The sequence below is a fragment of the Schistocerca nitens genome, chromosome 7 (assembly GCF_023898315.1).
Source record: "Schistocerca nitens isolate TAMUIC-IGC-003100 chromosome 7, iqSchNite1.1, whole genome shotgun sequence".
Lineage (NCBI taxonomy): Eukaryota > Metazoa > Arthropoda > Insecta > Orthoptera > Acrididae > Schistocerca > Schistocerca nitens.
This window is the reverse complement of record NC_064620.1, coordinates 346,458,076-346,471,521: the sequence shown is the minus strand read 5'-3', so window position 1 is coordinate 346,471,521 and position 13,446 is coordinate 346,458,076. Positions and strand designations below refer to the sequence as shown.

At 37.6% G+C, this 13,446-nt stretch overlaps 1 protein-coding gene across 4 annotated transcripts in view; it reads right to left on the bottom strand.

The window, feature by feature from the left end:
• LOC126195026 (uncharacterized) overlaps positions 1–13,446 on the bottom strand; it is a 313,542-nt gene that overhangs the window by 14,678 nt on the left and 285,418 nt on the right. For all 4 annotated transcript variants that reach the window (XM_049933465.1, XM_049933466.1, XM_049933464.1 and 1 more), the window contains one exon: positions 1,000–1,240. In XM_049933465.1, the coding sequence (XP_049789422.1) occupies positions 1,000–1,240 (241 nt within the window). The remainder of the gene's footprint in view (positions 1–999; positions 1,241–13,446) is intronic.

Here is a 13,446-nt window from a genome sequence, read left to right as displayed (position 1 = left end):
CTGCAGAAAGAGTTGATTTCTTCATCTGTTGTACACTAAATGACTGGTGTGTAATGGAATAGGCTTCATAAGCAGCAGAGCATTTCCTTCCACTCTCAAACTATTGCAGCATACAGTGCTATTGCATGGTGTAGTTCGTCAAATTCAGAATCAGGCTAGCAGTCAAGTTTATTCTTGCATTAATACTTGGTTTGAACTTAAGTCACTGAGACAGATGGCTGGCAGCCAGTTGTATGCAAAGATTGTAGAATTGGAGACAAAATGGGTGATCTGACAAAATTCACCAACACCGTACGGTGATCTAAGGAACATCGCTCTTGCTGTCAGTGATGAAGTGGCAGGTAATGAACAATGTATGGTCCACAGGGTCCCTTTCTCACTGGATGTGATTGTCACTGAAGTCAAATGACTTTGGACAAGTTATAAAAAGTGAAAAAAATCCCATGTTGTGCCATTCTTAATAACTACTGTAGTCTCTTCACTCCCTTAATTTTGTTTCATCCAGACATGCAATATATTAAAGCAGTAACAAAAATGTGATCCATGATTCAATATACTGCAATGTTTAGAAACATGCAACCTTTTGATAGACCCATTGAACTACCTGCTTGTTAAACAAGTTTCCTGAACACATGGGTCAGTCTTGCTAGTGTTCAATCTGTTGCTGCAATTTTACCACACAGAATGCTTTTTCAGATTTATAATACAATATATTACATGTCACAGATTGTATTGTGTTTTTTTAACGTGTGTCCCCTTATGCTAAGTGTCAACAAGTTACGATTTCTTCAGTTGTACTCACAATTACAAGTGTTCTGTTCTTTTATTAGTATCACTGTACAGCTTGAACTGCAACTAGCTCCTGTGCCACACTGAGGGCAACTAGCTCCTGTGCCACATTGAGGGTAGCTTGAATGTTGCCTCCAGCCATTTTTGTGCGGCCAAGTGTAGACAGAAAGTTATGAAGAAACTGTAATCAGAGTGGCATTATGTACTTGCCTCAGGAACCCCAGGTGAAGATCCCTTTTTTGTAACAGTTCCACCGCCACCACGAGAAGATCGTGTGCGGGCAGACCGTGAAGATCCACCCACGGAAGCAGTCCGAACAAGTGGCTCACGACTACTCGCTAAGCTATCAGGACGACTTTCACCATGCTGCCCTCCACTGATGCTGCCGTGCTGGTACAGTGGTTCAGCAGATGAATAGCCTGAGCTCACATCCTCCGACGATCGGATATGACTGCAAAGCAATAATACAAGTAGTCTTTGCGTAATTACAAAAACAGAGACTTACATTCCACCACATGGCTTACAGTAACCATTTACCACAGAATTTAGGTTTGAAAATTTAGATAGGAGATAGTACATAATTCTTAAAGAACAACCATTCCAAAATGAGCTTTAATGAAATTCAAATACAACCTACACTACCGAGGCCTATATGCTGTTTCTTGAAATATCGAAATATTTTTCGGTACTGAATGTCCGAAATTTTATATTGGCCAAACAGGAAGAGCCTTATTAACAAGGTACAAGGAGCATATTCCTACTAAAACTGGAGATTGCACAAGTGATTAAACATTTGCTGAACATTTAGTGCAATGGGCTCATGCACCCAACCCCTCCCACAATACTCAGCTCTTGCATAGTGAAGTAAAAGGTACAAGGTTAGACATTTTAGAACAAATGCAAATATTTAAACATTTACTGCATAACAAAAACAAGCTTCTTAACGACCAACTGCAGCCGCGAAATAGAAGCTTCTTCGAAGGTTTACAACCATTATTTGATCCACCGTAATGTTAATGCAGGGTATGCTTTACCATTGCCAACATATGTCTGTACTCCCTTAGGTTGAATAGCTAGGTATATTAGTTTGACACCATAAAAAAATTTTGGACCCATCTATGAAGGTGTCTATTAGTTACATAGAAATATTCAGTTACCTAATTAATATTTCATTATTATATGGGGTATCATCGTAAATGGTTAATATTTGGTGTATTGAAAACCTTGAACACGCACACAGATGGTCAACCGATATTCGGTATGCACGTTCTAGAGTTAAGAACGGTTTCAACACTTGATTTAATTAGTGGATAATAACTTCATCGGTCAATAGCATGTACGTGTAGTAACCGGAATGACGATCACCAAGTCACTACCCCATTACAGAATATAGGTGCTACCACATAATCCTTCAATATGACCGATTGTTGTCAATACTATGCGTGTATGATAGCAGTGATGCCATCACCTAGTCATACACAACTTTTTATTAACATAATTAATGGCAGTCACATCCATATACGTATCACAAGAGGGTAACGATACCTTGCCACAATCTACTGGATACAAAGTTTTGGTTCAGACTAGCCGGATCAGTTTGAATTGATCTTACTCAATGACGTTTAAAGGTGTCCTTGGAACGTTGCTCGCCAAATCACATCATAATTTAACCATTTTCCCGTCATCCTCCCATAGTTTAGATTAATTCTTTAAGTACATATTGACCTATGTCGATCAATTATTTTAAATGTGTTGACCGGAGTGGTATTCGCCAAGTCACATTTTAGCTTCAAACATAATTCTGTTGTCATTCCTTAAGTTCAATGGCAGTGGTCACCAGGTCCGAATTATGATGGCAGTGTTCGACACACAGTTTTTAGAGTATGTGTGTGGATCACCTCCATGAAGGCAAATTGAGTACCCCTTGCCGCCACATTATCCCCTACTTTAGTGTTTTCTGTAACTCATAACCATAACTTCGTCAAGAAGCTCAATCAGACACGTGCATTAGTTTTTGACTTGATTCTAGACCATTTCAGGTCAAATATACTCATCTTGAATAATGACCATCTATTTTATATGGCCTGTATTGCCGGACGTTTCAGATTCGTTATAGAATTGTTCATAAGTTCAATAATAACCATTTGTGTGCTAAGTCAATAGGATGATCATATGTTGTAACCATAGCTAAGCAAGTGCTTAACATTTACATCTCAAAAATTTCTAGGCGTAGTCATAATGATGAGGATGTTGGCTTTATATTATCCTTCCCACTCCTAAGTTCTTTTTAGGTAATTAAACTTCGTGCTTAAGCACAAAATTTTCCTAGACAGGTCATACCTTGTAAGCACATGATGTCTTCCTCATATCATGACCAACGAATACTTCATAAATGTTAAGACTGTCGATCTAAGCACATTCTGCACAGGATAACATATACGCCCTTTTCCTCAGCTATACCTTTTATTTCACTTTACTAGTACATTCAAGGTCAGGAGTCAGGTTCGCGTCTTGTCCCAACAAGTAACTATCACACAGTTTATGTGCAGGTGCAAGGTATTGTATTACTTTTGAATACATTATGGGAGTGACAGTGATCAATGTGTTACAAATATTTACTATTAAAAACAGTCTTGATGACGATTTATTTATTAAGGTCACCTTAATAAATAAATCGTGATCAAGACTGTTTTTAATAGTAAATATTTGTAACACATTGATCACTGTCACTCCCATAATGTATTTAAAAGTAATACAGTACCTTGATCACGATTTATTTATTAAGGTGACCGGTTTCAACCACAGTACTGGTCATCTTAATAAATAAATTGTGATCAAGACGGTTTTTATTAGTAAATATTTGCAAGGTATTGTGTCCACCTAGGCGGGCCTCATGAAGCTACAGTCAGTTCCAGTACAGCACTCGTGGCTGCCGCATCACGGTCGCAAAGTGGGGCCGAGGCAGTTTTAGATAAGTTTTAATTTATGGATTTGTAGTTTTAGCTTGATAATGTCCACTATGGACGAATGGTAGTTCTGAAGAAGGTTGGGTTATCCTAACTGAAACCAAGGTAAATTCTAAGCCAACGTTGCAACTGAGGCTGTTGGTTATAAAAATTAAAATTACCTTTAATGTGGACACCATACCATGGTGAAACTTGGCATTTTTCACATTAACATACTTCTGCCAGTGATAAGTGTCAACAACAACAACAACAATAACAATAACAAAGTCCCAGTACCACCTGGGGATTGGACTCCAAACCTTTGGATTTGGAATCTGGCATTTACACACTAACCCACTTAACCTCCCCATTTGTGTCTATCTGAAAATAAGGTATATTTTTAGCTAAAAGTATAACAGTATTCTCAGAGGAACTTGTAATGGTCGCCTAGTCGTAGATATTGCTAATTGCTATAATCACACTATTTCACTCCCATTTACGGAGCTTGTTAGCACTTGATGTTAGGTTGGCACCATCAAAATGCAATGTGGTAATCGCTGCTGCTTGCTGGATCGTTGCTGTGTCTCGATGCTGATGCTGGCTCTAAATCTAGTTGTCTAGGGTTAAAAACATGAGGTCCCGTGTTTTTTATGTGCTGTTGATGATAAAGAACGAGCAAAACCAACAAATATGTAAACGTCAAATATTTATTACTCTGGTGGCCATCTTAATTCCACTGTCCACCAAAGACCATGACAACACAAAGTAGTACTTCCTTTACATGTTCTTTGCATTGTTTATCCACCTCAAACAATAACACACAAACACACTTTACCAAAGTGACATTCCGACTGCGCCCCCGACCCTTCTTGCTGCTTGTATTTATAACATTGTCAAAGAACTACTAAAATGAGATATAGTTTATAAGTCACATGTACATCTGTTATCATAATTTGTGCAGATAAGTTATTAATTTGCATCGAGTGACATAATTTAACATGTTATTAAAATGACAGACAGATTTGTTGACTTGACAGAATAATTCTTTGCTACAAAAAGGCCGTTTTTTAGAAGTTTGTCAACTGACTTCTCTAATTTGCATAAATAAGTAAGTAACATGAATTATTAAGAATTACATTGGTTTTCATCTAAAATAGGATTGATTACGTGAATACTGAGTGAAAACGCTCCTAGTCAACAAATAGGTTTCACTGGGTGATTTTTATTTAAGGAGATCCAAAATACCTAAGTTGGCCACTATTTTTCGTACTTCATATTAATTATTTAAGATAAACTTAGTGTTTTTACATGATGACATTTGCTGTATCAGTGATCAAGTGATATTAACTTTTGTGTGGGCCAGTTATTCAGTATAATTTAATGGGTTGACTGTTTATGGAGACATGTTGTGCAATCATTGTTAACATACACAATAACTTTTCTATAATCATAAATACTCGTTAAACTGGTTGAATTTGGAGGGTATCGCATACTTCATTAAAGTAAAGCCTTTAATATGTTCCGTTACAAACTGTTACTCTATGGCACACAAAGTAGACCACAATAGAGCTGCGTAGTCCCTTTGCTCCTTTTCATCACATGACTGTCTCCTCACTTTTCTCACACCTTCTAAGACAATGCTGGAAATACTCTGAAAGAGTGCCTAGCCACTAATCAGTAATTCTAAGTACACTGGTCAGCTCTACGTCAGTTAAATAACTGTTTTGTCTCTTTGTTCTGGTCAGCCTTAGATTTGCTTGTCACCTACTATACCTTAGATTTGCTTGTCACCTACTATAGCAGTACCAGAAGTAGCATACAAGTTGGAAACTCAAAGTTACCATCCAGTTAACCAAATCTGTTAACCAGGTGTAGTAAGTTGCCGCAGGTCACATTCACGTCCAGTCAAGTTTGATAATAATAAACTCTTTTAAACTGTTGTTGTTGTTGTTGTGGTCTTCAGTCCTGAGACTGGTTTGATGCAGCTCTCCATGCTACTCTATCCTGTGCAAGCTTCATCATCTCCCAGTACCTACTGCAACCTACATCCTTCTGAATCTGCTTAGTGTATTCATCTCTTGGTCTCCCTCTACGATTTTTACCCTCCACGCTGCCCTCCAATGCTAAATTTGTGATCCCTTGATACCTCAAAACATGTCCTACCAACCGATCACTTCTTCTAGTCAAGTTGTACCACAAACTTCTCTTCTCCCCAATCCTATTCAATACCTCCTCATTAGTTACGTGATCTATCCACCTTACCTTCAGCATTCTTCTGTAGCACCACATTTTGAAAGCTTCTATTCTCTTCTTGTCCAAACTGGTTATCGTCCATGTTTCACTTCCATACATGGCTACACTCCATACAAATACTTTCAGAAACGACTTCCTGACACTTAAATCTATACTAGATGTTAACAAATTTCTCTTCTTCAGAAACGATTTCCTTGCCATTTCCAGTCTATATTTTATATCCTCTCTACTTCAACCATCATCAGTTATTTTACTCCCTAAATAGCAAAACTCCTTTACTACTTTAAGTGTCTCATTTCCTAATCTAATCCCCTCAGCATCACCCGATTTAATTTGACTACATTCCATTATCCTCATTTTGCTTTTGTTGATGTTCATCTTATATCCTCCTTTCAAGACACTGTCCATTCCGTTCAACTGCTCTTCCAAGTCCTTTGCTGTCTCTGACAGAATTACAATGTCATTGGCGAACCTCAAAGTTTTTACTTCTTCTCCATGAATTTTAATACCTACTCCGAATTTTTCATTTGTTTCCTTTACTGCTTGCTCAATATACAGATTGAATAACATCGGGGAGAGGCTACAACCCTGTCTCACTCCTTTCCCAACCACTGCTTCCCTTTCATGCCCCTCGACTCTTATAACTGCCATCTGGTTTCTGTACAAATTGTAAATAGCCTTTTGCTCCTTGTATTTTACCCCTGCCACCTTCAGAATTTGAAAGAGGGTATTCCAGTTAACGTTGTCAAAAGCTTTCTCTAAGTCTACAAATGCTAGAAACGTAGGTTTGCCTTTTCTTAATCTTTCTTCTAAGATAAGTCGTAAGGTTAGTATTGCCTCACGTGTTCCAACATTTCCACGGAATCCAAACTGATCTTCCCAGAGGTCCGCTTCTACCAGTTTTTCCATTCGTCTGTAAAGAATTAGTATTAGTATTTTGCAGCTGTGACTTATTAAACTGATAGTTCGGTAATTTTCACATCTGTCAACACCTGCTTTCTTTGGGATTGGAATTATTATATTCTTCTTGAAGTCTGTGGGTATTTTGCCTGTCTCATACATCTTGCTCACCAGATGGTAGAGTTTTGTCATGACTGGCTCTCCCAAGGCCATCAGTAGTTCTAATGGAATGTTGTCTACTCCCGGGGCCTTGTTTCGACTCAGGTCTTTCAGTGCTCTGTCAAACTCTTCACGCAGTATCTTATCTCCCATTTCATCTTCATCTACATCCTCTTCCATTTCCATAATATTGTCCTCAAGTACATCGCCCTTGTATAAACCCTCTATATACTCCTTCCACCTTTCTGCCTTCCCTTCTTTGCTTAGAACTGGGTTGCCATCTGAGCTCTTGATATTCATACAAGTGGTTCTCTTTTCTCCAAAGGTCTCTTTAATTTTCCTGTAGGCAGTATCTATCTTACCCCTAGTGAGACAAGCCTCTACATCCTTACATTTGTCCTCTAGCCATCCCTGCTTAGCCATTTTGCACTTCCTGTCGATCTCATTTTTGAGACGTTTGTATTCCTTTTTGCCTGCTTCATTTACTGCATTTTTATATTTTCTCCTTTCATCAATTAAATTCAATATTTCTTCTGTTACCCAAGGATTTCTATTAGCCCTCGTCTTTTTACCTACTTGATCCTCTGCTGCCTTCACTACTTCATCCCTCAGAGCTACCCATTCTTCTTCTACTGTATTTCTTTCCTCCATTCCTGTCAATTGTTCCCTTATGCTCTCCCTGAAACTCTCTACAACCTCTGGTTCTTTCAGTTTATCCACGTCCCATCTCCTTAAATTCCCACCTTTTTGCAGTTTCTTCAGTTTCAATCTGCAGTTCATAACCAATAGATTGTGGTCAGAATCCACATCTGCCCCTGGAAATGTCTTACAATTTAAAACCTGGTTCCTAAATCTCTGTCTTACCATTATATAATCTATCTGAAACCTGTCAGTATCTCCAGGCTTCTTCCAGGTATACAACCTTCGTTTATGATTCTTGAACCAAGTGTTAGCTATGATTAAGTTATGCTCTGTGCAAAATTCTACAAGGCGGCTTCCTCTTTCATTTCTTCCCCCCAATCCATATTCACCTACTATGTTTCCTTCTCTCCCTTTTCCTACTGACGAATTCCAGTCACCCATGACTATTAAATTTTCGTCTCCCTTCACTACCTGAATAGTTTCTCTTATCTCGTCATACATTTCATCAATTTCTTCATCATCTGCAGAGCTAGTTGGCATATAAACTTGTACTACTGTATTAGGCATGGGCTTTGTGTCTATCTTGGCCACAATAATGCGTTCACTATGCTGTTTGTAGTAGCTAACCCGCATTCCTATTTTTTATTCATTATTAAACCTACTCCTGCATTACCCCTATTTGATTTAGTATTTATAACCCTGTAATCACCTGACCAAAAGTCTTGTTCATCCTGCCACCAAACTTCACTAATTCCCACTATATCTAACTTTAACCTATCCATTTCCCTTTTTAAATTTTCTAACCTACCTGCCCGATTAAGGGATCTGACATTCCACGCTCCGATCCGTAGAATGCCAGTTTTCTTTCTCCTGATAACGACGTCCTCTTGAGTAGTCCCCACCCGGAGATCCGAATGGGGGACTATTTTACCTCCAGAATATTTTACCCAAGAGGACGCCATCATCATTTAATCATACAGTAAAGCTGCATGCTTAAACTACAACAACAGAAAGAGTAAAGGTAATCACTCAGAATATAATTGACGAACTGGATGGTAGACAAACTTGTGTTATTCTTTTCATTATTTGTCTATAGAGGTAGCAGCAGTTAATACTGCTGTGTATACATGCAATTGAACTGCACCAAGCATCTTCAATAGGAGGCATATGTATTTGTAAGTCACCATGGAGAGAGCTCATCAAAATGGTTTGCAAATTTTTGGAACCAAATGCTATACACCTGTTTCAAAAGAGTGCTGCAAAATTTGGAATGCAAAGCAACAACTAACAGTTTTGTTAGTCCTGCTGAAAATGTTGATGGTTTATGCTCCAGCATGAAAACTGGGCATAAACTCGTTCACAGCAGCGGTATTGTGTCTAGCTAGAAGTTACTGAAAAAAATTTCACAATACTGCCACATGAGAGAAGTAACTCAGTATCAAAACTGATAAACTGCTTTTAATAATGCCCTTAAGTTGAGATGTGCCAAGAAATTAATATGATAAATGTGAATCAGCAGTTTCTTCAGTGGAAGGTACACCTGAAGCAGAAGGGTGTGGAAGAGCACAGGTTCGACTTGAAAACATGGAGCAAGTTCGACAATCAAAACCTTTGATCAAATGCATAATCATTCCAGCATCTTAGACATTAGTTTAAGTTACAAAGATGTAGAAAAAGTTTGCATAGCTTTCTAGTAACATCACGAAATCCATGAGCGTTTGCTATTATTGTGTTGTACTGAGCATTTGGACTGAATATTTCATGATATTCAGTGTGTTGCTACTGACAGTAGCCCCAAAAATACCTGTTCATCTTTCTGATGATGGGATTTTCCCATTGACGTTCTGTTATGCTTGAAAAACTCAGTGATTAGAGTCAGCCGTGTGCCATACTACTAATTCCACATCTACATATATATACTCCGCTAGCCACCAAGCGGTGTGTGGCAGAGGGCACTATTTGCGCCAGTCATATTTCCCCTCCCTCTGTTCCACTCGGGGAACTTGCAAGGGAAAAATGACTGTCTGAACGCCTCAGTATGAGCTCTAATTTCCCTTATCTTTGAATGGTGGTCATTGCGCACTATTCATTCTGGTCTGTCAGAAAGCTTCCATGAAAACACAGCAGAAGCAAACACCACCTCTAAAGCAACTGAAAAAGAATTAACATATGTGATGATTAAAAACTTCCCATGAAGAAAAGATGGGCTGTTTAATATATCTGTCAGCAGCGACACTTCTGATATTTGTTTACCTACTAAGTATCACATTTTTTAAGAGAAAATAAAGAAAAAAAGTAGTAAGCTGGGCTATCAAACAAAAAGCCAATGTCTCAGTGTCAACAAAAGAAGCTGAGTTTTTGAAACTGCAAATGAAGACTTGTAATTGATTTGTCTCTTCAGTGACATTGCATAGGTTATACCCTCTACAAATGAACACTGCAATATCAGTCCAATTGACCGACCTATTTTCAAGATGGTTGATGAGCGAGGCAAGTAAGTATTTGTTGCACAAAGCTAGAAGTTATTCAAGAGTTTCTTGTTCTCGATGTGGATACATTCTGTAGCAAAAACATGCATTAATATATATCTATTATTATTATTCTTTACTTTCTTAGACGTTAAGTCTGGTTAAAAATGAAAAGTGACGTGGATCTTGATCAGGCGTCACTTCCTTTTAACTGTATGGTATGTGTTATATTGCATTTAGGAACTTTCGGGTAATTGAACATGTATCAATAATTACTGATTTCTGTAGTTGTATATATACGTTTGGATGTAGCTCTATTGCATTGATGTACTGGTGGATATTGTGTGGTATGACTCCTGTAGTTGATAGTATAATTGGTATGATGTCAACTTTATCCTGATGCCACATGTCTTTGACTTCCTCAGCCAGTTGGATGTATTTTTCAATTTTTTCTCCTGTTTTCTTTTGTATATTTGTTGTATTGGGTATGGATATTTCGATTAGTTGTGTTAATTTCTTCTTTTTATTGGTGAGTATGATGTCAGGTTTGTTATGTGGCGTTGTTTTATCTGTTATAATAATAATAATAATAATAATAATAATAATAATAATAATTATTATTATTATTATTATTATTATTATTATTATTATTATTAACACAAGTAAACTGTTTACAGTATGTTTTTAGGAAATATCTCTTGTTATTTTGAAACTCCAATATTCAATATCTACGCCCAAATTTTCTAAGTGTTAAATTATATAAAAGCTAGTCAATAGTCTTAGATCTGACTATATTCCATAATGAATAGATACCTTAGTGCACATTATTGTCAGACAAGTGAACAGTTCATATTTTACAGTGCATTTTGCAAAATATCTCACGTTTACATTGAATTTCCAACACTTGCAACATTGGATTAATTTTCCAAGTAAAAAATTCAAAATAATCTTGTTGAAAAATTGTACATCAAATCCCTTGTAATACAAGTAACTGCTAATTCATTCTACTGTCAACTAAATAAAACTTGCAAAGAAAAGGTGACAAAGGAATTTTTTATTTTATTATTTGTTTGTTTGTTTAGCTGCTTGCTGAACTCACAAATGTTATACTCGCATATTTACATAATCTAGTGTATGCACCATTTCTTGTTTCATTGATTTTTTTTGTTTCAAAATCGTTGACCATGAGTGGATCTGTCATAGGGTAGCGGAAAATGGGGTTTGTTGTGAATCTCGTGACAAATGGTCTTGTGGGGAGGACCGCAGTTGGAGGTCACTGCAATTCTTGAATATATTCTCCGTTCGAGCACAATAAATAAATTTCCTTGAGATGGAAAAGCTTCTGTCCACAAATGAGAATGATTATAGAAAGCATCGCTCATACAAAACTCAGCTTGCCTTTTTCTCACAAGATATCTTGAGAATAATGGATGAAGGTCAGCAGGCACATTCCATATTCCCAGATTTCCAAAAAATATTTGACACAGTACCCAAATGCAGACTGCTAATGAACGTACAAGCATACAGAATAGGTTCCCAGATATGTGAGTAGCTTGAAGACTTATTAAGTTTTAGGTTGATGCGGAAGTTCATAGTGTTTTTGTTTAGCATGTTGATACTCCGGTTACTATGGGTTTATTTATTGGCTGTCATTTTTTATTTGTAGTTCATTGTTGCTGTTTTAGTTTACATATTATCATTTTGTGTTTTGGAGATAGTGAGTGAACTGTGGACACTAGAAAATGGAGCGGTAAGTGGAGAAATTGGAACATTTTCAACATACTTCTTCTGTTTTGAGTTCAACAGAGGGGTGATAGCAATGGAGGCAGCCAGAAACATTTGTGCTTTGTATGGGGATAAGGCCACTGGATAGAGCATGGCAAGGAAACGGTTTCCTCATTTTAAGGAGGATCATTTTGGTATTAGTGACTCTCCATATTCAGGAAAATCTTCAGGGTCTGATGAAAATCATTTAAACGCATTAATCCATAACGATACATGTCAGTGTACTCAAGAGCTGTCAAATGTAATGAACTGTTATCATTCTACCATCATGCGACATTTGCATGCAATGGGGATGGTTCAAAAATCAAGTGTATGGGTACCGCACACTCTAAGCCAAATTAAAAAATAATAAGCAAGTGACCATATGTGCATCTCTGCTTGTTCATCTTCAACAGTTCATGAACAACACCAACCATTCCTGTCCTGTATTGTTACTGGTGATGAGAAATAGTGTCTCTACTACAACATTACGAAAACAAAGGAATGGCCGAGCCTAAACAAAGCAGCAACTCCTTGTACCAAGACCTGCATGCATCCACCAAAGATGATGTTATACATGAGGTGGAACAGTAATTGTGTGGTGTGCTGTGAACTGCTTCCCCGACGTGTAACCAACCACCACTGCTGACGTTTACTGTCAACAACTGAGATGTCTTGCAGACACAGTTCAAGAACAACAACCAGGAAGACTGTGAAGTGAAGCTACTTCATGATAATGTCTACCCACATCAAACAAACAAACAAACAAACACTGTGCAGGAGTAGGGTTGGAAAGTTGTTCCACATCCACCTTATTCATCTGGTCTTGCACCTTCAGTTTTTCACCTTTTCTGTTCTCTGGAACAAACGTCAAGAAACTTTCTTTCCAGTTGAAAATGCAATATGAACATAGCTCAACGAGTTCTTCACCTCAAAACCATATGATTGCTACATGTACAGAATCGAAAGTTATCCCAGCATTGGCAGACTAGTGTAAACAGTGAAGGAAAATATACTGTTGATGACTAAAGTCTCTGTTGTGTGTGTCTGTTGTGTTTATTAAACTTATGGAAAAATACTAAGAGCTTATGCGCCAACCCAATAATAGAATCCAATATGTTGTCCTCTATGGCGAGTGCTCATCTCACCAGAGATATGCGGGTATTGTCAAGAGTGTGATAGGACTACTATTATTCTCTATATACATAAATAATCTGATAGAGAGAGTGAGCAGCAAACAGTGACCATTACCTGATGAAGCTGGGGTGTACAGGAAGATGTCATCATTTAATGACTGTAGGAGGATAAAAGAGGACTTAGATAAAATTTGTAGTTGGTGTGATGAATGGCAAACTAACTCTAAATGTAGAAAAATGTACACTAGTGCAGATGAGTAGGAAAAACAATCCCATAATGTTTGAATACAGCATTAGTAGTGTGCTGCTTGACACAGTCATGTTGATTAAATATTTAGGCATAACACTGCAAAGCAATTTGAAATGGAACAAGCATGTAAGGATTATAGT